This window comes from Physcomitrium patens, chromosome 25, assembly GCF_059467195.1.
Source record: "Physcomitrium patens ecotype Gransden chromosome 25, ASM5946719v1, whole genome shotgun sequence".
Taxonomy (NCBI): Eukaryota; Viridiplantae; Streptophyta; class Bryopsida; order Funariales; family Funariaceae; genus Physcomitrium; species Physcomitrium patens.
Genome location: NC_143434.1, coordinates 4,931,692 through 4,954,396, shown reverse-complemented (window position 1 = coordinate 4,954,396; position 22,705 = coordinate 4,931,692). Strand labels below are relative to the sequence as shown.

Below are 22,705 nucleotides of genomic sequence, written 5' to 3'. Positions count from 1 at the left end.
ATTTTTTTCTAGTTTTGAAACCAATTTACATTATCACGTGCTTTTCCATTGTATCAACATTATTTTATTATTTATTCACGATTGAAGATCAACTGATTGTTTGTGTATAAATTTAAGTTAGCATACACATCTGTCACTATATATATATATATATATATATATACAAATATATATATATATATATATATACAAATAAATCTCCTATTATTTTACATTCCAATGAAACTTGTTTAAATTTGATGTATTTTTAAACCATAAAGAAACTAAAAATAATAACTAAGTTTTAGTCCTTCTGGTACATATTCTAATTACTTATTTAAAAAATCATAATGTATTCTATTACTTAGTCTCAACTCAATGGATATACATGCCTATTTAAGCAACTAGGATTGCAACCATTTAATATTAATAAATTTATTCTAATAACTTGCTTTAAGTTAAGGCATCCAAAACATCTTCAAGAAATATTTTTTTAACCATGTGGTTCATAACTACCAATATATAGAAGTAAATCAAGGTTAAGACATGTTTTGATTGATTTTTAAACCAAAATTGCTCATACTAAGGTTATGCTTGATATTTAAAAACTTTTGGTGTAAGGTTATGATTATTATTGCAATTGTTTTAACATATATCAAAACATAAAATGAAATAAAATTTATAATCTTAAAAACTGACAAGTAATTTCAATTCACCATTTTTTTTTTTCTATACACATCTTAACAATCATATATATATATATATATATATATATGTATAACTTTAATTGCCTTAGCTACATTATGTAATTTTTTATTTTTTTAATTTATTATAATATAGGCATTTCTTATGAGAACATTATTGGTTGAATTTGAATCTATTTTTTAATACATTGTTTTGTTAATATTGTGTTTCTTCTAGTACATCTAATAAAATATATCAACTAAAGTTTTATCAACTTCATATTCAGTTTATTTGCCATAGAATTAAGGTTTTGATTCATGAGATTATAAGTTTATTTCTGGTAACTCTGCCAATATAGGATATTGAAAAGAGTATAAAATTTTCATATAACAGTCATATGCTCCACTAAATTGTTTTGTCTATTTTATTTTATTTTGGCTAATTTACCCTCATTATCATTATTCAATCAATTCTCTTACATATTGACATTACATTTTGGTTTTGTGGAAACAAGCACTTCTACGTGTTGCAAGCTCCTTCATTGAACGAAGTTAAATAACGACATTTTTTTGTGATATATACACACACATTTATGTGATTACTAGCACACATAACATTTCTACTAAATTTTTTTTAATACCAGTAAAAAATAAGTTCTAAGAATATGTCAGATTTAGAGTTTGTATTTAACCATACCATTGTTTATATATATATATATATATATATATAACTTATGTTCAATGAATGGATGTATAAATGTGCATATATACATAATAAGATTTTTATGATTCAACTCATAATCAAAACATCCCAGTTGGAAGGAATTTCAATACTTTTTCAAGAGAAAAGTAGTGTTACCAGAAAGTGTTAATTGAAGTGAAATATTCAAAAATTCAAACTCACATACATGAATCATAATTTACACTCATTGTTTTTTTCTTTTTTCTCAGCTTTTGCATTGTTATGATTATATATATATATATATATATGTGTGTGTGTGTGTGTGTGTGTGTTCTATAGCAAAGAAGGATGAGGATCTTATAAATAATTACAGGTATACCCATAAAAACCATGTTCATATCTTGAGAGAATCCATCCTCATTCACGTCAGTTTGGTTTGAATGAGAAAATGTTGCACACAAGGTATGACAAAATATAACCAATTTCCAACATACATACATACATACATACATACATACATGCATACATTGTTATTATAATTATTATTATTTCAAGACCTTTGCTCCGCAAAACGGATGACCAAGAATTTGATGCTCTCAACGTATGAAGGGATGATGGATGGATGGAAGGGACCTGTGATGGATGGATGTGACAAGGAGTCTCCTTCTATAAAATACATTAATACACACTTAATCCCTTCCCATATTGTCATCCACTTCCATCGATACACTGTTCGTCCATATCCCACCCATCTCATCCAGGTACTGATTGGAACACCCTGGCTGACAACACTGGAGGGCGGGTGGGAGGGAGGGAGGGCGAGGGGCAGGTCGGAGAACCATAGACCAGGTAGGTAGGTAGGTATATCAGAGTAGCAATGTGCCTGGAATGATGTGTAAGCGTGGGAACGAACGAGAATGGGAACGGACATGGGATCGCGATGGAAGATGAGTTCCCAATCTGACACACCATCTCCTCACTCTCTCTCACACCACAAGGGCGGGCGGCTCCATTTGGCCCAGTCCAGGACCAGGGATTTGTGAATGAATGTACTGTGTTTTGGATAGAATATCGGGGGAACTAATGGGTGTTGGATGGATGAGTTTTGGATGATACTTTATTCTTGAACCCTTGCCTTCTTCCACACCATGTGCTAACACTGTCCTCTCTCCCTTCCTTTGAGGTTTTCGGGGTCCATTGAGAGTTATTTTTTCATTTATTTATTTTTAATTTCATAAATTTAACTGTTTTTTTATTAGTTTCTGTTTCACATCTGAATAGACAGACAGATTGCTGTGTTTGTTTTCATGTTGTTATTTTTTTTTTGTTTTGCTTCTTTTTCCTGGGGTAGGTCAGACACAAGCAGACAGAGAGAGAGCTTCAGAGGGGAAGGGGATGCGAGCATTGATGGTTGAGTAATCATCCCCCTCTTCTTCAGAGCACATTTCAGTCCCAGGGTACATCGAGGAAAGAGTGTAAAAAATAGTAGGTAGAAAACAAAACAGATGGGCAGGGACTGACGGGACAGAAGTCCAAAGTATTGGGAAGTTGATGGAAAAACATTTAAAAAGAATAAAAATAAAAAACTATCTGAGGGAAGAAAACAACGAGAAGAAGAAGTGGGTGGGTAGCAGAGGGAACTCACAAAAAGGGTTCATAAAGTTGAACCAATCAAACTCTCATGATTGCAATTTGCATGGGAAAAAAAATAGTTGGATCTGAATATCTGCTACACTAAAAGAGATATTACTTCCTAAACTGATTTATTTTTTCATATTATTTTTTATTACTTTCTTTCTTTCTGGAGATACTGTGTGACAACAAACAAACAACTAACAACCACTAACAACAACACGGGAGAGTTTAGAAAGAGGGGGGTGGTGCAAGATGCATGAGAAGAAAACCAGGGTGGAAACGAAACGAGGGAGGGTTGGTCTGCTTTTCTAGGCGGGCCGCCAAGCCTAGCCTAGCCTAATTCCACGTACGGTTTCGGAGAACGGGGCAGGGACAGAGAGATTAAGAAAATTGCTTCCTTTTCGCAGCAAAGGGGAAAGAGAAATGGATTCAGGGGATGGAATGGTGAAAGGGCGACAGTCAGACAGAACACTATTTGTACGCTTCTCTTTCCATGTGTGTATCTCTGCTCAAGAGAGAACAGGAAGATGTCAAACATACGAATAATGAATGAACGAACGAACCAATGAATGTAGGGGATCCACCCACATACGGATGGATGATACTATGCCCACCCAGTCAGACACACGAATTCCTTCAAAAACTGATCTACGAGATCCACCATAAGAGGTGCGGAGAGACAATCCCGCACCTCGGCCACAGGACCCCCACGCCGTGGCTATAGGCAAGGAAACACGGTTGTAGAGCGGATGGCAACCATCCTCGTCGGACTGACCGCATGAGGCGGGGGCGGGGTGGTGGACGTGCCCGGGAGATCACCGGGTGTGATCCTGCCCAGAATCCTCGCACGCTCTGGTGGCTGGCGCAGGTAGGCAGGCAGGCAGGCAATGGCTCCTCTTCCTCCCTCCTGCTGAATATTTGCCTATCTCATATTTGCAGTCCCATCGCCACAGCTCCCTCCTGCCTGCCTCCCCCCCCCTACTACCACCCTCTCTCCCCGTTCCCCTCTCTCTACAAAATCTCTTTCGAGATCCAGGTTTTTCTAGGTCCTCTCGGCTGCTTCGTGCTGGATCTGACGCTCTTAGTGCTGGTGGAGGTGAGAGAGGCCATCCACTGTTCCCGGATTTCGCCAGGGGTTTTGGATCTCGGGATTTTGCAATGGCACTGGCTCTGGCTCTGTGATGTAAGGTTTTTGTGTCGTGAGGGGTGTGGCTTGTTGGATTGTTGGATGTGAGACTGTCTTTGACGGATCATGTCAGTGGTGGATTCTGTGCTGATAGGATTCGTGGATTGTTCCGACGCCAAGATGGTAGTGATTCGGGGGGAGTGTGAAATGAAATGAAGGAAGGAAGAGTTGCGGACGCGGCTGCGAGCGTGGGCCTATTGGGAGAATTGGTGTTGGGGTTTCTATCTGGTTTTTCCGAGCCATTCGGATTCTTGGAATTTAGAGCATAGTAGTATAGTGATTAGCATTGGGGGGACTCGGGGCCATTTGAGGTTGTGCTAGGGAGAGGGATACGGCATTCGTGATTCCAGTTTTGTCTAGGAAAGAGAAGAGATCACAATCGCAGGGCGGTCTTTATATTTCTGGAGACCAGGCGGGGACCGATTCCTCTGGATGCGGTGACGGAGGCTGAATCGAAGAATGGCATTCGCTCAGGCGCACAAGAGTCGGCCCCTGTCTGTGAACACTGGAAAGAATGTTGGAGGGTTGTCTCCTTCGCCGACGCCGTCGCCCTCCCAACCCGAATCTGCTAAGGCTACACACTCGCGTACCAAGTCTGCTTCGCCTGCTACTTCGTCATCCGCTACTTCCACCCGGCGCCAGAGCAATGGATCTGCCCGGCAATCACACGATGGCGGCGGTAAGTATTTTCTATCTGCACACGTATTCCAAAGTGTACACTACTTCTCTGAGGTTCTGGTCACGCATTTCCTCTAATACATTCTTCCCTCTTCTATCATTGGTCGCTAGAATGGCGTCAAACGTGAAATGGTATCGTTGTCATTAGCCACGGATTATGAATGTCCTGTATGATATTACAGGAAATGGGCCTTATTATCAGCTGATTTACGAGATTGGCGTAGATTTGCTTCTCGGATCTCCCATTTATAGAAATAATTGCCCCAAACAGAATTTGTTCGGGTTTATGCTCCTGAAGCACTTAGTGAAAGGATCACGAACTTTCACATGGAAGGGGTTTGTACCTGTGGGAGGTCGATTTACCATCTATTTTGGTTATCCATCGTGTTCTAGGAAAGACTGATCTTTCCAATTCCTATCTGAATGGAGATTCAAATTACCTAGGCTACTGTTCACCCTGAGGTTCTCAAAGTACTCATGCGAGTAGTTCTTTCAGATTCCTACGTCAGCGATATGACCTCATCTTGCGATGCACCAATTGAGAACTTGCTTAGAAGTTAGTCAGCTTGATTCATGGACAGGAGATATAATGGCACTTTTTTTTTTTTTTTTTTTTTTTTTTTTTTTCCCTTTATCTTCAAAATATCCAATTTCTGTAGTCTGAGTACCTTGGCTAGTTTATTATAACGTTAGGGTCACATTCATCGAGCTTGTTTAGCCTTTATATGAATGTCTTATGCTAATCATTACAAGTGTGAGTCAAGTGGCTACTGGAAATACATGATTTTGGAGGAGAGTGGTAATGCACGTTCCATTCAGCCCTGCTTGGTCTTTTTGCTAGGTGTATTTGCACCAAATCCAGTAGATTTGTCAGCATGTATACTACTCTGGCGACTTGATCACGACGTAACGTGTATACACTCAATCTGTCGTAGTGTTGCCAAGCCATGATGAGTTAATATTGTGCCTAGATGCGTGAAGCCTGCGTACTTTTCAACCGAGTAGTTAAATCATCGGCACGAAAAGTGTAGCGCAACTCTGCCTAACGTGATGCTCAGTTAGAAACATGTGATACACCTCCGATATGTTAAGGACAAAGTGCCGCACGTCAGACGTTCTGTTAAGTGAGTGCCAGTTTTCCGCCTTGCGCAACTAGATGAGTACATCCAATATATATACTAGGAATATTTAAGGTTCAGATTCGATGAGCCCTTACAACTTGCACTGCGATAAGCACATTTTCCTTTCCAGTATTGATGTTAGAGCAATTACTGTTATGCCATCCGATATAAGATATTGAACGTGAGCTCGTGCACCCCTAGCAATGTTTAAGTTGCATTGGTATTTGAGTTTAATGTGAATTGAAAAAAGTTGACTTTATCTAGAAATTGCGGATTTGCAGTTGCGAATCGGGTGCGAGTAACAGTTCGGTTACGTCCAAGAAATGCAGAAGAATTGGAAGCCGATCTTGATTTTGCTGATTGTGTGGAGCTTCAACCTGAGGTACTGTGGACAATATCGTTAGATTTTAAGAGTTTCCTGTACACCTGTTGAAACCGGTAGCGTTGAGATAGTGTCTAGTGCAGATTAGCTAACCATTTGCTTGTCTGCACAGCTTAAAAGGCTAAAGCTCCGCAAGAATAATTGGGAGAGTGAGACTTATCAATTCGATGAAATTCTTACGGAAACGGCTTCTCAGAAGCGTGTGTACGAAGTTGTTGCGAAACCTGTCGTGGAGGTTTTGAGCAGACCCTTGCATTCAGAATGATAGGATTTCACTTGATGTTTGTTTCCTGTAGCTATGCAATCCTCAACTGATTATACCGATCATGACAATTTTTAGGTTTTAGCAGGATTTCTGTCATACTGATCCTCTAGTTTGTGTCGACCAATTTCACATGAGCGGGTCAAGTCTGATACATTTTTTTATGTTCAGAGCGTTCTTGAAGGGTACAATGGCACTGTCATGGCTTATGGTCAAACGGGAACAGGAAAGACATTCACCCTTGGAAAACTAGGTGATGAAGACACAGCTGACCGAGGAATTATGGTCCGTGCATTGGAGGATATCTTGTCCAATATTAACCACGCCGATGACACAGTTACAGTGTCTTATTTGCAGGTACAAATCAACTCTCTGTTATTGTTTTCAGTATCATGAACTTGCACTTCTTAATCTCTTTATTATTTGTAAATAGATAATCTATAATTTGTATAATTTATATTTTTAACGTTCCGATAATCGAGCCCAAATGTAAATGCTAAGTCGGGCTGCAGCTCTACATGGAATCAGTACAAGACCTGCTAGCACCTGAAAGGGACAATTGTCATATCCAAGAAGATCCCAAGACGGGGGATGTTTCAGTGCCGGGAGCCACTCAGATACAGCTGACTGACCACCAGAGCTTCGTCAATCTTTTAGACGTTGGTGAATCAAATCGCGTTGCCGCCAATACGAAACTTAATACAGAATCCTCGCGAAGTCACGCGCTCCTGTTGGTATGTGGTATTATATCACCTTCATGATTAAAACAATTTAATTCATGTTAGCTAACTGTGATGAGAAGTCTGTTCTATTCATTATAAGCTTAGTTTCTGTACTAGCCTCCACATTGCCCTCATCTCTAACCTTGACACCCAATTTGATTCTCTAGTATTTGCTTGAATGATAGAGACATTGAATTTCTGTTATCGCTTGTGCAGGTACAAGTTAAAAAAGCGGTTAGAACAAAGGAACCTGCTGAGAATGGAAAAATGCGCGCACCTACGATCCGAAGAAGCAAATTATTGATTGTGGATCTCGCTGGTTCAGAGCGTGTTGATAAATCAGGTTGGCTGTTGGCCGGCTTGTTCACCCCCTTTGGAAAGCTAACTATTTTTTTCTGTACACTATTTGTTCTTAATTTATCTTTTATAATGATGTTTCAATATTGAAGCTTTGTTTAATATAGTAGTAACGAACAGCCACCTAGTATGAAATTTGTCCATTATATGAACGCAGGAAGTGAAGGTCATACGTTGGAGGAAGCGAAATCTATTAACTTATCATTGACAGCTTTGGGTAAATGTATCAATGCTTTAGCGGAAAACAGCCCTCATGTGCCTATACGGGACTCTAAGTTGACAAGACTATTACGTGACTCTTTTGGTGGTAAGACTATTCTGTTCGCCTGCCGTACAGGATGTGTGGGTCCTTAATGGCTTGATTTGTTGTACTTTATCGTTTGAATTGGCTTGAACAGAAGTAGTGGATTTTTTCGGTACTTCAGAGGAATCAAGTTCTATATTGAAAACCTCTTCTGCCAGTTGCTTTCTGTGATGCATTTAGATATTTCTACATGCAGGAACTGCTAGGACGTCATTGATTGTGACTATCGGACCTTCACCAAGGCACAGAGGAGAGACAACCAGTACTATTATGTTTGGCCAGCGAGTACGTTGTTGCGTTCAATTTAAAGAAATGTTAATTTTGTTGTGTTCAATTGGGACCTGTTTTTCTGCTAAATTCATTCATTACCTTTGTAAATCATAACATGGAGTATGGACGAACTGTTACAGGCAATGAAGGTCGAGAATATGGTAAAATTAAAAGAGGAATTTGACTACAAAAGTCTTTGCCGTAGAATGGAAGCAGAACTGGACAGACTTGTTGCAGAAAATGAGAGGCAAGTGAAAGCCCGGATGGAGAACGACGAAGAACTGGACCGAACTGTGGAGGAAAGTCGTCAGCTTGTGATGGAGGCTGAGAACCGCCTCCAAACTGCGCTTCAAGTATGTTGACATTCTTCATCTTTAATGGCAATGTTTATAATATGTAGATTTTTATTCAGAATGTTGATTAGTGGATGGTTAGTAGATGGTTCAATATTTGATGATATAAATTGAAACTACTTCGATGAGTGCAGTCTATGATGGCGGAGAAGAGTATATATGAACAAGAAGTCGAGGAATTGCGGCAAAAGTGTGAAAGAGGATGCGAAGAGGTGGAAGAGCTTCGGCATAAGCTGGAAGAAGTTATTCGTGTTCGGGATGTATTGCAGGAAGAAGTCCAAGTGCTAGCACGTGAACGCCAGACTGAGCAACAAGAGGTGAGTGGGCTTCGTTGACCTTGGAGCAACCTTCGTTTTTCTGTTTGTTGTCGAGGAATAGCTGCTGACGTATCACATAGGTTGTTCGTTTCATGGTATGTTTGGACTCATTCCTGCAAAGCACCATTTGGACTGCATGTGTTAAATGGAAAAGGCTCTGCCGTCTGTTGTTCGTGGGAAGTATTAGTGAATGCCTTTCTCAATTGTAGTTCTCACAACTGTGTAAAAAGATATTTGAAGTTCTCTTGTAGCATTGCTATATGTATCCATATTAGGGAGGCAAAACAGCACTCCAAGCGCGTCCTTCGATTAATCAAAGATAGCTGAGTGTATGGCTGCTTTGGTAAATAAAGAGATACTGAACCGTTTTGTTGATTATGGTTTTAGAAATATACGCATGAAGAGAACCTAAAGCTGCAGAAGGAGATGACTATGAAAATGGAAAAACAACATATGGATTTAATGAAGCAAGTTGAAAAGCATAAAAATGAGTTAGCAGAGGCGCTGGAAAGTCGGAACATTGAGAGGGCACACCGGGAACGCTTGGAGGAAGAGCTGGGCAGCCAACGATTGCAGCTTGCACAGCTTGAACGCGTGGAGAAGGAGCTCCGGGCTGCCACGCCTCAAATTCAAAGAGATTCAGAGGTACAATTTCTGTTTTGATCCTCGCAGAACACTTCCCGCAGTGACATAGTGCATCTGTGGTTGTTCATGGCATCAATATGTACTTGTCTAACTTCTCATGAACCAATGTAAATACTTGCTTTGCTAATTTCTGGTTCATAATTTTCCCTGGAGCAGTCCAATGACCAAAGCAGGGAGATTGAGGAGCTTCGAAAATTGCTGGAAGACGAACGTTTGAAAAACGAACAGTCCGATAATCAAAGCATGGAAATTGCGGAGCTTCGAGCCTTACTGGAAAAGGAGCGGCAGAAGCGGAAACAGTCTGACGAACAAAGCTCTGAGATTTCGGAGCTTCGAGCACTGCTGCAAAGTGAACGTCAGAAAATTATACAGTTCGAGGAGCAAACTATTGAGGTCGCGGAGCTTCGGACTTTGCTGGAAGGTGAACGTCAGAAGCGCGAGCAGCTGGAGCAGGAGCTAAGGGTAGCGAAAACTCAGATGTCAAAAAGAAGTGTAAATGGTAGTCTGACCAGGCAGCAAGGCGATGAACTTCTGACGGTGAGGCATAGACTGGATGAGGAGTTAAGGGAGAGGGAGAGGCTCGAAGAGGAAATTCGCCACCTGAAGGAGCAAATTTCGGTTCTTTCTGAAGAGCACGAAGAGGTAGTTTATCGACGAATTGTTTACCTTTTAAACACCCTTACACTAGACCAAGCCCACTGCATGATCGTTGTATTTTTGTGATTTGCCTCGACTGCAAAGCATTTGGCGTGGGTTTTCTTTTGGTTTCATGTGATTTCTGGTGAATCTTCTACCTGATTACTCTTATGATGTGGTTTGATGTTATAGCATTCGAGGAGAATTATGGCGAACGGTGGTTCAGGCCGAAGCTCACTGGGTTCAGAAAGCCCGCTTATCAGCATTAGTAAGCCGAACCATATGCGTGACACCATCAATGGCCAGAGAGCAACGATTGCTAAGCTTTTTGAACAAGGTAAGGCTGGCTAAACTTCCCAGGTCAGACGCAAAGAATCACTCCCCGAGCTGTCGTGTGGGGATTTGATAGCAATACATGATATTGATGGAGTGTTTTGATGTTTTTTAACAGTTTTACATCGATTCAAGTAGTAGAAATTTATTTCCGATCACCAACTTGAATTTTGTTCAATTGTTAGTAGTGATCACGATTTTAGGTAATGTCAAAAGACCCACTTCTAAGATGTTACCTGTGTTTTTGGTGTGCAGTTGGTCTCCACAAGATTCTTTCATTGCTAGAGTCCGAGGACGTCGATGTTCGCGTCCATGCCGTAAAGGTGGTGGCGAACCTCGCTGCCGAAGGTGAGTCACCTCTTATAATTGACTCCAAGTTTTAGATTTTTCTTTTTTCTTTTATCAATTTTGGAGAAGCCATAAAACTGTGGAGGAGCAGTTGCGATTTGGTACTCTTTTCAGATTTACTGAAGAATTAATACCGTGGCATTCCTCCTTCAGCGTCAGGGTGTTAAAGTTGTTGAAGTCGTTTCCCAACCGACACCTCGCCACTATAGATCACTAAATTTTGTACATCACAGTTCAACTTTTGAAGACATGACTTGCAGGGTGGACCAATTCTGGTTTTTCGACGTTTTCTATGTGCTGTTCTTGAAATTCTTGGTTCTTACTATACTCTCTCATTTCAGAGGCAAACCAAGAGAAAATCGTAGAGGCTGGGGGTTTGGGATCTTTACTCATGCTCCTACAAAGCTCAGAAGATGAGACTATCAGGCGTGTAGCTGCTGGTGCTGTAGCCAACCTTGCCATGAATGGTCAGTGATGTCAACACCTTGGTGATTCTCTTTTAGTTAAAATTTTCACTACAATCCTACTTGATGGTTTTCCCATTCCTAAGCTTTTTACCTGAGCTGTCTACAGAGACAAACCAGGAGTTGATTATGTCTCAAGGAGGAATAGGTCTTTTAGCTCGAACAGCCGATGATGCTGAAGACCCACAAACATTGCGAATGGTTGCTGGTGCAATTGCAAACTTATGTGGCAATGGTGCTTCCTCCTCTCTTCCTTACTGTGCAAATTCTACCTAGTTCGCGTTAGTTTCTAATACTAGACCTTTGCATTCCATTTGTGCATGTTTGCCCTCATCGGTTCACAAACATTGTGTAGTGTTTATTCTCCTCTCTTAAGCATAAAATATCTACGACTTATGTGATTGGTCCCGGAATTCATTCAGATAAGCTACAAGTTAAACTGAGGGAGGAAGGCGGAATTCGTGCACTTCTCGGTATGGTACGATCACGTCATCCTGACGTGCTTGCCCAAGTTGCGCGAGGAATTGCTAACTTTGCCAAGTGTGAATCACGCGGTGCTGCTCAAGGTCTCATATTCCGCCTTTTGTTATTTGATGTTCTGGTGCTGATTGATCTCTTGTCCTTTGTGTTCTTAAGACAGTCTAGATTGACTCTTAGTCAAACACGCAGGTTACAAATTGGGGAGGTCTTTACTCATCGATGATGGAGCCTTACCATGGATTGTTGCCAATGCGAACAATGAAGCATCACCTATCCGTCGGCACATCGAACTGGCACTTTGCCACTTAGCCCAACATGGTATGTAACAATACTACCCATCTACTCCCACTTCATGCTGTGTCTTCTGATGTATCATCGGGTTATGAGCTTGTAAATTTCTAAATAACTAAATCGATTTCTATACAAATTGTGTGCTGATAAATTTGATTCGAGACCAGGAAGTCATCTGCATGCACTCATTGTTAGTTGAATATTCTTGGTCTATCCTAGTTCGATATTTCGTTGGCTATTCGGAAAGGGGCATGTACTAACTTCTAATGTCATTGGATTTGCAGAGGTGAACGCCAAAGACCTCGTTGCAGGGGGGGCCTTGTGGGAACTCGTAAGAATTTCCCGAGAGTGCTCCAGAGAAGATATCCGAAATCTAGCCCAACGCACTTTGAATGCAAGTGGCACTTTTCAAGTAGAATTGAGGCGCCTCCATTTAGTCTATTAAACTCAAATAATCAAAATCATTTTTCATCTGATACGTTTTTCGGGTAGCTTCGTGCGTCTTTATCCTGTATTATTAGACACCGCTATCATCATACTCTTGAATTTATTTGTAACCAGCTCAGTTGTTTACATGTCATAGGCTGTTTTTCGTCACTGTAGTGACTGATGAGTTGTTCAACCACATTATGTTTTAGGCCCACTCCTTGTCAGCAATCTCACGAGTGTGGGTATGCTCAAATCATACCTCTGCACCATCACCTGAAATACAACTGCCGCTAAAGTTTATCAAATACATCTTGGCATTCATTAAACCTATGTTAAACCCTCACTTTTGGAAAATTTGAGCGGTAGTGAGTCATGGCAATGTAGACTCGTATCTTCCCTTCATACGTATAACACCCACTACGAAGAAGATAATGAACCAGAAAGTTGGGGTTTATCATACACGGTGAGGCTCTCAAAATGTTGCTTTAAGCAGGAAAAGGAGCCATTCTCTTCCACATTGTGCGTGGGCCCAAGTACTATGCAATTCATGTTTCAACTTTCCATAAATCTTACAATTATGTTCTATTAATTAGACATAGTGGGTTTCAGCATAATGCTTTAGAGTGCTGAATATTAACTTCTTGCTTTGTCATGCACAATATCTTTCAACGCTCTTTGCAGTGAACATCAAATAAACTTTAATAAATAAAATTTTCACAAGTGAATTTCCAGGGGAGTATAAATTAGAAGCAGGTCCATATTTTTAATGACTCTTGCTGTAACTCTGCTTTAAAAATGCTTCCTACATATTGATGAAACATGACTACTGGAGTAAAGTCTAAGACTAGTAGAGCATCTATGATCTACTGATAAATTAGAATAGTCTGCACTATTGTGAAACTACAAGTTGCTAAATATTACCTTAAAATATATATATATATATATATATATAAACATACTATGATGGTGACAAATATTTGAAGGGACATAAGTTCCTTGAAGCACATTGAAACAAATCAAGTGAAGCAATGTAAAGCATCTACGAACTGTCGACAAGCCTCTCAATTACAATAATTAAAATAAAATAAAAAAAAATAAAAAAAAAAAACATTCCATAGCTCCGAAAGATTCAACACAGACCTCTAAAACATGTATTATACCCTTTCAAGCAACAAAGTGTACCCACAAAATTCTTCAATGCACATAGATGAAAAAACCAAAACATACCAAGTGTCACACAAAACATTATAAAAAAGAATGGGCTCTCATCCCTACTTTCATAGCATGTTGCCAAATGTTCTAAAGAGCCTTACAGCAGTATTTCTCACAACAAAGGCTATTCATTGGAGACTCAATTCATGTCAATCTCTATCAGCCATGGTTTCCCTTGATTGGGTCTCGACCACCTCAATGGTTCCATTGGATGACCAAGTCAAGCCTGAAAACACTGCAACATTGTTTCCCTTCTCAGCTGTACAAGTTTGCACCACTAAGTTAGTACCCCACATGCAAGCAAACAGCACATGCAATCCTGCAGCAGGGTCATGGAAGTGGTGTCACCGAGACCATCACCCAAGTACTCAGCCCCACGAGTGAGTGCACTGCAGGATCTGGCATGTGATGAATTCACCTCTCCGGGGATTAAAAATCATGTGGTAGGACCCCCCCAACTTGATAAGACAGGATTACTTTGGAGGCAGTTGGTACCTCTCTGCCAGTGTGATTTTGCATCTCATACATATCCGGCTTCATTTGTATTGCACCTTGAACTTTACTGTGAGGCAGGATTTGAATCTACCATTATTTTTTGTTTTGTTTTGTTTTGTTTTTCTTTTCTTTTCTTTTCTTTGTGTTAACATTGCATTGGTGTACAGAGTAAGAACATCCACTTGCTGAAGGTGTTGGTTACGTCGAACTCCTTCTGCAGGCACCACGTCCATGACTGTTGGCACACTTTTTGACCTCTGCAGGAAGGTCCACCTTATAGGTTGGTGATTGGCTCGCTTCAAACCGATGGGTCAGTCTGTTCATGTGTCGTCGACAGGGAAGGCCGTGACTCTGTGGTTGTCGATGCTGTAACAGATACCAGAATGTGGAGCATCGCAGAAAAAACAGAACAGAGATTTATAGCAACAGAGTGGTTGCGGATGTTTCCCTTGTTTGCATCAGAGTTGTCTCTGGGAAGCATTGCAGCGCTGCAAAAGAGAAATGAGACAAGGGATTGTTTGTGATAATCCAAGGCAGTCGTTTTGAATCCATCACTGGGTCATCAGCAAGACTTTAGCTCAAGCTCACCCTTAATCAAGCCGTTGTTACTGTTCAGGTCTGGATCCCAATGTGATATTGTCACTGAGGACTTGTAAACCTACCCTCAACGAAGTCGTCTCTATCGTTGTCAAAGTGGGATGTTGAGTCAGAAGAGTGCAGCCCAAGTAGGCCACTGTCATGGCTATCATAAAAGCGGTCCAAGAATGAGCCACTATCACTGCTGTTTTTATCCATCAATGGTAGAATTGGTATTTACAGTAAGCCAACAATCAGAGTCTTACCCAAAACTGCTGTCGATGCTCCCAGGATAAGATATATCCTCACAGGTCCTGATGGACAGGGACTTACATGACATGCTAGACAGCTACAGAAATCTCAAATCGGTTCAGGCCTCTCATGTCTGAAAACTCAGCGAGAAGGCATGAATTACTCCGTTCTTGTCGCACACGTGAAATAGCCAGTGTAGTACTGCAATATAAACTCACAAATGATGCAAGATACCATCACTTAACATACTCCAGGGTGCAGCGGTATGCAACAATTGATGCTCATTCGTCTATGGTTTCCTGGTATTTCTCGACGTCTACACGTAGATGCTAAAAGAACAGGTACCTTTCGCAAGGATATGAACGGAACATAGCGGAGATTCTTGCATTCGCCACTGATAAGCATGTAAATTAACTGCTCCACCTCAACCTGTACTAATCACGAAGATGGACCAACTTTCATTACAGCCCAACATTGGTCAGCACTTTTGAAATGAGAATTCTATTCTACAAATGTACCCAAATGCTTTGTAGGGCTCTCATGTTCCATTCCTTCAGAGCCACAGTGAAAACCGGACCATTACGTTAAGATATGAGATAATTCCCGGTAGAAGAAAGTATTATAAGAACCCTGAGTCTTATGAAGGAGCTCAAGACTGAGAAACAAAATACAATTGAGGAGGTTGACAACCTGATCCTACCAATGCAAACTGGCCAGTTACCGACATCAAATCCAAGTAAATATTTCTCCTGACCATAATCCAATATACAGAATGTCTGTAAACATTCAAGTGAGGTATACTCAAAAACTGATTAGTACAAGCACCTGAGAAAAACGCCAATCAATTTTGGTGTTCCACAAAAGTCAGCCACAGTAAGCTTGTGCAAACCCTCATCTTAAGTGCAGCGTATGGAAAAATAGATAAAAATCTTTGGGTGTAACAAAGAGATGCAGGGGGGATAGTTGCATCACACCTCCTGTGCCCACTCGGTTACAGAAAATGTCATGCTCTGACGAGCAAGAGCTCCCAACTTTAAAGATCTCCACAGCCACCCTGATCGGCAATACCATAATATTCAGCTTTACCAACTTAAAGCAAATTTCTGGTACAGAACGCATGAAGCTGCATGTGACGCTAATCTTCGTCATTCCTTAATACCCATTCAGCATGCACCACACAGATCTTTCTGTAAATCCTATTCTATTAATAACCGTAATTTAAACCCTCGATCCAAAGCAAGTGGAACACCAGAATCGAATAGAAGCCTGCTTTCACACATTATAAAGCCCTAAACCTATGTTACGAGAATAGGTATTAAAGGGAACCTGCGTAATTGCATGCAAGCAAATTGGAATGAAAATCCTGAACAGGACATTTCCAACTTCTTCGATAATTCGGCAATCCGAAAACAAAGACCCAATTTTGGCAGATTTCCTTCATAAAAGTATTGTTTGATGCAACATATGTTAAAATTTCTTGCCCAACCACAACTTGATGCTCACGCACACCCACACCAAGCACTAGGCTTACCGCAAGTTACAACCAGAACGTTCAACAAAGCTTTGTAGCAGTGTGGTTGCTAACTTCATGTTATATCGACCCCCATGTAACAGGCAGGATCCATGGTTTACTCGTCAAGCATGCAAGTTTGTGTGCTTCCAGAGAAATCATCATTCACACCCATCATATATCAATGTGTATGGCCACATCATTTATACATTGTAGGCTTGACCATATACATTGCTAACAGTATTCTGTGGAACTATGTTCGGGAAGTTACGACGGATGAACGTGCCAGGTAAAACCCCAGCTTCTCAATCGGGAATAAATTTCAGTAATAAGCACACCTAGTGTAGCAATACCTGATCGGGGGTAATTGATGCTCAATTCAATAAACCGTTTCAGTGTCTAACCCTCATTTTCCTCTACAATAGAGTCATCATATCTTATTTTTAAGATCTGTGAGGACACAGTATGAGAGAGCCACAACGAGAACATTGAACAGGCAAGTGATCATCTCAATCGTGAGGGTAGCGTATATCCAGAGGCGAGTATGGAATCACAAATAACACAGAGGTATCAAAAGCCCAGCTCAGCATACAGCGAGTTGGAGCATACGGAAAATATCCAATGTGAAATGCAGCAAGGTACGAAACACGCTAATGTAGCTGGTAAGAAGCAATTCATCATCTTTACTGGGGCAAAAATATTACAACTATTGCCCTCAGACAATGGCATTGGCAGCACTAGCAATCCTAGGCCACAAATCGGCGCACTCCTTCCCAATAGGACCAGTGATAGCAGAACCTGCAAAAGTTGCCAAAAAACCTATCAGTAAATCAGTAGGCTCATCCCAAAAGTCATAACGTGCACAACATTCCGATAAGAACAACATACGATGACATATATCTGCCAATCATTCTCATTCGCTAACTGGATCTTTTGCTAAAACGAATCTGACGTCAAAGATATTTGAGGGAAATATCTGCGTACCTTTCATTTCTCCCTTGGGGTTTACAATAACACCAGCATTGTCTGCGGCCAAAGCATAAGATCCAAACAGGTCATCATTAACTATTGCTCGAAAACTATAAGGATTGAATCTCCAGGCTTATACACTACTTCAACTTAGAATAATGTCCAATCAACTAAACGTATACAAGAAGATTCAAGGATCTTGCAAAAACGTTCCTCATGCGAACACGTAAGAATTTATAAAGGTCAGGCACAAAAACCCAAGAGCAAACTATCTCGTAATCTCCGAGACTCGTCAGGAAGAGAAATATATATACCTTCGAAGTACATAAAGACACCATCTTTACGCCTCCACGGCTTGCGCTGTCGCACAATGACAGCAGGCATGACCTTCTTACGCAAATCGGGCTTCCCCTTCTTGACAGTGGCCATAACCATGTCGCCAACAGCAGCAGCAGGCAATCTATTCAGACGCCCCTTGACTCCTTTCACGGAGATAACATACAGATTCTTGGCTCCAGTATTGTCGGCACAATTCACCACGGCGCCCACGGGCAGACCGAGTGACATGCGAAACTTGTTCCCGGAGGAACCACCTCTACCTGAAACGAACAACCGTTACAACTTAAATCTCACACCACAAATCTGCATTATTCAATAATACCGGAAACACAATCACAATAAACGACACTCACAGCTCGTTTAATTACATACTAAGTGACAAGAATTGTGGAAGCACGCTATCAACACTCATCTGCAAGCTTCATCGTTGCCAAATAAAATAGAACCTAGAGACGACACTTCAGGTTATGAATCCAGGATCGCATCCGAAAAACAGTTACCCACCAAAGACGTGCACTTCAGAAACCCTAAAGCCACTTAATACCTAAATCATTATATATATATATATATATATATATATATATATATATATATATATATATATATATTTTCAGCAAGGATAGAAGCTCAAACAAACAAAAACAGAAGAACAAAACGACGGAAACGAGAGAGAGAGAGAGAGAGAGAGAGCGAGAGCGAGGATGCGCACCGCGCTTCGACATGGCGAACGATCGAGCTCGCCACCCGCACACCAACTTCAGAAAGAGCTCCTCAGTATCAACAATCCCACTATAACCCTCTAACCCTAATTTCGGTTTGGGTCCGGACCTGACGTTCGGTGTCCAGCCTCGGATCCACGCCCATATTCATCCATCCATTCCACATCCGTCAATAATATTGTCTTTCTTTTGGATGCTTTTGCTTTAGGTGGAATTTTAAAGTGCTACAAAAAACTTTTGAATATCTTGTAAGTGGAAAGTTTTGTTTCGTATTTTTAAATTATGAGACTATTACAGTATATAATTAATAAAATGTATATTAAAATCTTTCCGAACCTGCATTTTTATGTGTGTTTGTATGTGTGTGAGTATGTATAAATATATATATATATATATATATATATATGAGTTGTCTTAGTCTATCATTTTGTAGTTTTTTTCATTTTTATTTTTATTTATTGTATACATATTCTAACCTTTAGTGTTGTTTTTAAATGTGCAAGTATTTTTTTTTAATATTCGGAAAACCCGATTTTTTATTTTTTATTTCAAATTGTATTATTGTAAAATTACAACATTGATCTTTGATCCTCTATATATTAATGAATAAAATCAATAAATTTATTGATTTAAACCTTCAAAATAATTAATGAATAATTTAAATCATTTATTTTATTTTATTAAACATACTTATGAATGATGTTTACAATTTGATCAAAAAGTAAATAAATAGACACTGAATTAAACATTTAAGAACTATTGAAAGAGTTGGTGTTTGCAATACAGTAATTTTAAATGTTTTACTGTCTGTGGTAAAAGTGGATAGCCATGTAAATAGAAAGGTGGAAAAAATATCTTCAAGAATCACAAATTCTTATTTATAAAAAATAATAATAATAAAAAAAACACCACTATAAAATGTTGAAAGTATAAAATCATCATCCATGTAGTAGGAAATTTGTTAAAAAAATTCAATAAAGTTATTAAAAAGTGAAATCTAAACCATATTCATAAAAGCAAGTTTCCAAAAAGATATTACTAACAACATATTTAAACAATGAATGAATGTGTGCATGGGTACATCTCTATATGTATATATATATATATATATAGAAAGAGAGAGAGAGAGAGAGAGAGAGAGAGAGAATTAACAAAATCTAAGCAATAACTGTAATATTACAATATCTGGTGATAATTTATGATGACAAACTGAGAAAAAAAAACTGTAACTGTATATATATATATATATATATATATATGTATATATTTTAAAATTTAATTTTTAAAGACTAATCATACCAAAACCATGAGATTCAAGTGGTTGCACTCTAAATAGACAAAATAAAAACAAAAGATCTGGTAGAAGAAATACCCATGTTTGAACTACAATTGTGAAGGTGGTGCTTTAATAGATCTTTGTGCATGTATGTTTGTGTTTGTGTTTTTCTTTTTTTCTTTTTTTCTTTCGTTCTTTCTCTTTATTCCTTCTAAGTTGATAGGATATTGTTTGAACTGTTGCAAATTTGTATTTTTTATGACGAGAAATTATGTAAGAATCTGTCATAAATTATCAGAATCCTAAATATAGGTGGCTATTAATATTGTATATTTTCATTATTTATTTCAAATATTTTCTAAATGCATTATTGATTTTTAAAATATTGTATACTTCCAAGAGTGATTTTTTAATGGTCGTATTAGTTATTCATTATAGGTTTACATTACATTTTAAAATCGGAAGTAATAAATTTAACATTTCTATGGTCAAATTGAATGTAGCTAGTTCTATCAAGAGTACAACTTAAAGAAAAATATGTTTACTTAAGCCGCAGTTTCGCTCTGAAAAATCAAATGATCATTTTCACAATAGATTTCAATTCTCTGTAGTTTATTAACTGTACTACAATTCAGATTTTCAAGTATAATATTAGTAGGTGATTGGGAAATATGTTAATCGTATTGCTTTTAAATCATTATATGGAGGTAAGAAAATGTGAACGATATCATATGAATGATGGGGAAGCGTTGGGGTACTGTTTCAAATGATGAAAAGGTCCATTCATTTTACATCAAGTTTTTATATTCGATGTATAAAAGGTTTGCTTTTTACTTTATTAAGATGGGTATCAAACAGTAAATAAGGTGTGATGTATCAAAGACGTAATACAATCAGGTTGATGTGTAAGAATTTTCTATTCAGGTTTCATTAGAATGCTTTCACTACACCCTAATAATTACTACAATCATGACTGGATGATATTTGATAACATAGCAATTTCAATTAAACTCATTTAAATTGAAATCATATCAATTAGTCGGAAACTGACTTGGTCGAATGAAAACTTCATTTGTTTATTTAGTGAAAAACGATGAGTAAACAAGATATTTGTACATCTAGAACACCATTTCAGAATAACGACCCATAGCCAGTTTGCAAACTATGAACACGTCACTTTTATCTTGAAAAATAAATCTTTTGATTCACAATACATCTCCTATGGAACGAACAGCATGGAATCAACTATTACTTATAAACCACATTGAAAACAACATCAGTGATACCCAATTGTCACTCTAGCTAAGAAAACATAAGTACACATTAGCCCAACACGATAGGGTTAATATTCCTTTACACCACATTCTCGCTGTTTCTCACAACAATTCCTTTCTTTACAACCGTCACACTGAAGATTTGATGGAGGTACAGCCTACGTTTCCCTGTCTGACAACACTGTGCTTTCGTGCAACAACAAGTCAGCAACAATGCACCGTTTCCAGGCATTTGTGGGAGGGCGAGAGGAAATGGAGTAATTCAATAAAGTAGGTATGCAATCGACATACTTCGAGAGAGGACTCAAGCTAGCCGCAACAAAGTACAGGAATGCAAGGTCATCGATGTAACAAACAGGGACAGAAACTTAGTTTCATTCTGTATTGATGTCTCAATGTGGAACAATCATGCACTCGACATCAGGCACGAGCTCATGGGACTCAATTGAAAGCTAGCCAGCTAGACAAGACATGCACTTCAACCCATGAGCATCAACATGTCGGTGTGCTGCTCGACATCGGCAACAGGTCTAGCAAAAGTTCCCTCAAGGAATCGCGTAGTCTGCACAGGCACAGCACATATCGCATGGTTAGAAGCACATCGTCAGCAAGTTCCTGCATAGGGTTCCACTGGAAGGCAAACAGACGAGGCCAAGAGACTGCCCATCACATGATCCGCAGTTGTATCCCTGAGACCAATGCTTCTCTCACTGAAATACCTAATTACGGTTTAACAGTGCAAGCCACCGTGCGGGGTGAGCTTGCAGCAACATACGTGTGGTGGAGGTGAGAGGACAGTAAGTATTAGAATTGCTGGGCAATGTAGTAGAGCTTACTTCCGCATCGCTGGCCCCTGAGGTTCCTTCCTTGCTCCCCGCATTTCGATGGTATTAGCAAGGCATTGTTGATATAGTCCTGATTCAAGTTGGTCCCCTGGTTGAGCAGCATGGAGCAGAAACAGTTGAAGTCGGTGATGGCCGACAGTTCAGAGCAGCACTGCTGCGATGGCATTTGGTTCGGTGCTATCACCGCCGATGTGCAAGTTCGCACCTGCGACAGGCTGCACGCAGCATTGACATCGCCCGCCATAGATAGCACCAGCAGGGCGCACACTCCCACCACCACCAGCTTAAAATGCTTGGAGCACTCCATTTCTCCCTCTCGAGAAGATGCACGAAGATGAGTTGATCCACCAAGAAATGCTTCAGAGAATACTCAGAATCGGCCGAATGTGTCGTAGGAAACTGCGGGACGGGGTATATAAGGCAAAGGCACATCCAATGACCAGGAGGTTGTCAGCAGATTTTTTGTTATGCAGCATTAACTACGAGTCGCTCAGCACCGCAAAAAAGTTGGTATGAAGTTCAGTTGGCGAAGAAAAGGTGGCCTGTCAAAGTGGTTCACACAAGTCAAATAGACAGTGTGCCCATTTCTCCGTGCTGCATTTGCAACTACTTTCTGTGCCCCAGCAGGCACCCACCCATCCAGCTGGACTGACCAGCACCCACTGAGAGCGCCAACTCCCA

At 39.8% G+C, this 22,705-nt stretch overlaps 4 protein-coding genes across 17 annotated transcripts; 1 reads left to right on the top strand and 3 right to left on the bottom strand.

Annotated features, from left to right (window-relative positions):
- Positions 1-3,904: 3,904 nt before the first annotated feature.
- Positions 3,905-12,738, top strand: LOC112278242 (kinesin-like protein KIN-UB). 3 transcript variants are annotated; one of them, XM_073532008.2, is made up of 20 exons: positions 3,905-4,075; positions 4,260-4,844; positions 6,246-6,346; positions 6,459-6,581; positions 6,780-6,965; positions 7,121-7,342; positions 7,547-7,673; positions 7,845-7,994; positions 8,188-8,276; positions 8,402-8,614; positions 8,749-8,931; positions 9,319-9,576; positions 9,733-10,218; positions 10,405-10,549; positions 10,801-10,893; positions 11,235-11,360; positions 11,467-11,592; positions 11,780-11,923; positions 12,027-12,155; positions 12,413-12,738. In XM_073532008.2, exons 2-20 carry the CDS (start codon positions 4,625-4,627, stop codon positions 12,571-12,573), a joined length of 3,282 nt encoding a protein of 1,093 aa, XP_073388109.1. In that variant the 5' UTR covers positions 3,905-4,075; positions 4,260-4,624; the 3' UTR covers positions 12,574-12,738. The 3 variants fall into 3 exon arrangements, with proteins under 3 accessions (XP_073388109.1, XP_073388110.1, XP_073388111.1); XM_073532009.2 differs by having other exon boundaries at positions 4,239-4,844; XM_073532010.2 differs by lacking the exons at positions 3,905-4,075; positions 4,260-4,844; positions 6,246-6,346; positions 6,459-6,581 and having other exon boundaries at positions 6,823-6,965; positions 7,110-7,342.
- Positions 12,739-13,685: 947 nt separating this feature from the next.
- Positions 13,686-16,788, bottom strand: LOC112278232 (uncharacterized). Of its 12 annotated transcripts, none has more exons than XR_016501108.1 (5): positions 16,419-16,788; positions 16,067-16,215; positions 15,793-15,917; positions 14,265-15,521; positions 13,686-14,028 (listed from the first exon to the last, which is right to left on the bottom strand). XR_016501108.1 is itself a non-coding variant. In XM_090247812.1 (5 exons), the coding sequence occupies exons 1-5, from the start codon at positions 16,466-16,468 to the stop codon at positions 15,252-15,254; spliced, it is 450 nt and encodes a 149-aa protein (XP_090103938.1). In that variant the 5' UTR covers positions 16,469-16,788; the 3' UTR covers positions 13,686-15,251. The 12 variants fall into 12 exon arrangements, 7 of the variants coding, with proteins under 7 accessions (XP_090103938.1, XP_090103939.1, XP_090103940.1 ...); XR_016501109.1 differs by having other exon boundaries at positions 13,686-14,752; positions 14,853-15,521; XR_016501110.1 differs by having other exon boundaries at positions 13,686-14,752; positions 15,107-15,521.
- Positions 16,789-17,258: 470 nt separating this feature from the next.
- On the bottom strand, positions 17,259-18,663 carry LOC112278231 (large ribosomal subunit protein uL14x/uL14z/uL14y). Its single transcript, XM_024511419.3, has 4 exons — positions 18,620-18,663; positions 17,886-18,170; positions 17,587-17,628; positions 17,259-17,400 (listed from the first exon to the last, which is right to left on the bottom strand). The coding sequence occupies exons 1-4, from the start codon at positions 18,630-18,632 to the stop codon at positions 17,318-17,320; spliced, it is 423 nt and encodes a 140-aa protein (XP_024367187.1). The 5' UTR covers positions 18,633-18,663; the 3' UTR covers positions 17,259-17,317.
- A 2,864-nt stretch (positions 18,664-21,527) lies between these two features.
- LOC112278296 (uncharacterized) lies at positions 21,528-22,399 on the bottom strand. Its single transcript, XM_024511553.3, has 2 exons — positions 22,016-22,399; positions 21,528-21,741 (listed from the first exon to the last, which is right to left on the bottom strand). Exons 1-2 carry the CDS (start codon positions 22,329-22,331, stop codon positions 21,725-21,727), a joined length of 333 nt encoding a protein of 110 aa, XP_024367321.1. The 5' UTR covers positions 22,332-22,399; the 3' UTR covers positions 21,528-21,724.
- Between the last annotated feature and the right edge of the window lie 306 nt (positions 22,400-22,705).

What these genes read in the sequence shown, in the direction of transcription:
- LOC112278242 (XM_073532008.2), top strand. Translation starts at nt 4,625, where the DNA reads ATGGCATTCGCTCAGGCGCACAAGAGTCGGCCCCTGTCTGTGAACACT. An exon ending in GTGTGGAGCTTCAACCTGAG is followed by an intron (nt 6,347 to 6,458) that starts GTACTGTGGACA and finishes TTGTCTGCACAG; the next exon opens with CTTAAAAGGCTAAAGCTCCG. An exon ending in GAAGTCACGCGCTCCTGTTG is followed by an intron (nt 7,343 to 7,546) that starts GTATGTGGTATT and finishes TCGCTTGTGCAG; the next exon opens with GTACAAGTTAAAAAAGCGGT.
- LOC112278232 (XM_090247810.1), bottom strand. Translation starts at nt 16,682, where the DNA reads ATGAAGTTAGCAACCACACTGCTACAAAGCTTTGTTGAACGTTCTGGT. An exon ending in CGTTCTGGTTGTAACTTGCG is followed by an intron (nt 16,147 to 16,623) that starts GTAAGCCTAGTG and finishes ATTGCCGATCAG; the next exon opens with GGTGGCTGTGGAGATCTTTA. An exon ending in TAACCGAGTGGGCACAGGAG is followed by an intron (nt 15,918 to 16,066) that starts GTGTGATGCAAC and finishes CGTTTTTCTCAG; the next exon opens with GTGCTTGTACTAATCAGTTT.
- LOC112278231 (XM_024511419.3), bottom strand. An exon ending in TGTCTTTATGTACTTCGAAG is followed by an intron (nt 17,629 to 17,885) that starts GTATATATATTT and finishes CTTTGGCCGCAG; the next exon opens with ACAATGCTGGTGTTATTGTA. An exon ending in CCCCAAGGGAGAAATGAAAG is followed by an intron (nt 17,401 to 17,586) that starts GTACGCAGATAT and finishes CAACTTTTGCAG; the next exon opens with GTTCTGCTATCACTGGTCCT.
- LOC112278296 (XM_024511553.3), bottom strand. Translation starts at nt 22,331, where the DNA reads ATGGAGTGCTCCAAGCATTTTAAGCTGGTGGTGGTGGGAGTGTGCGCC.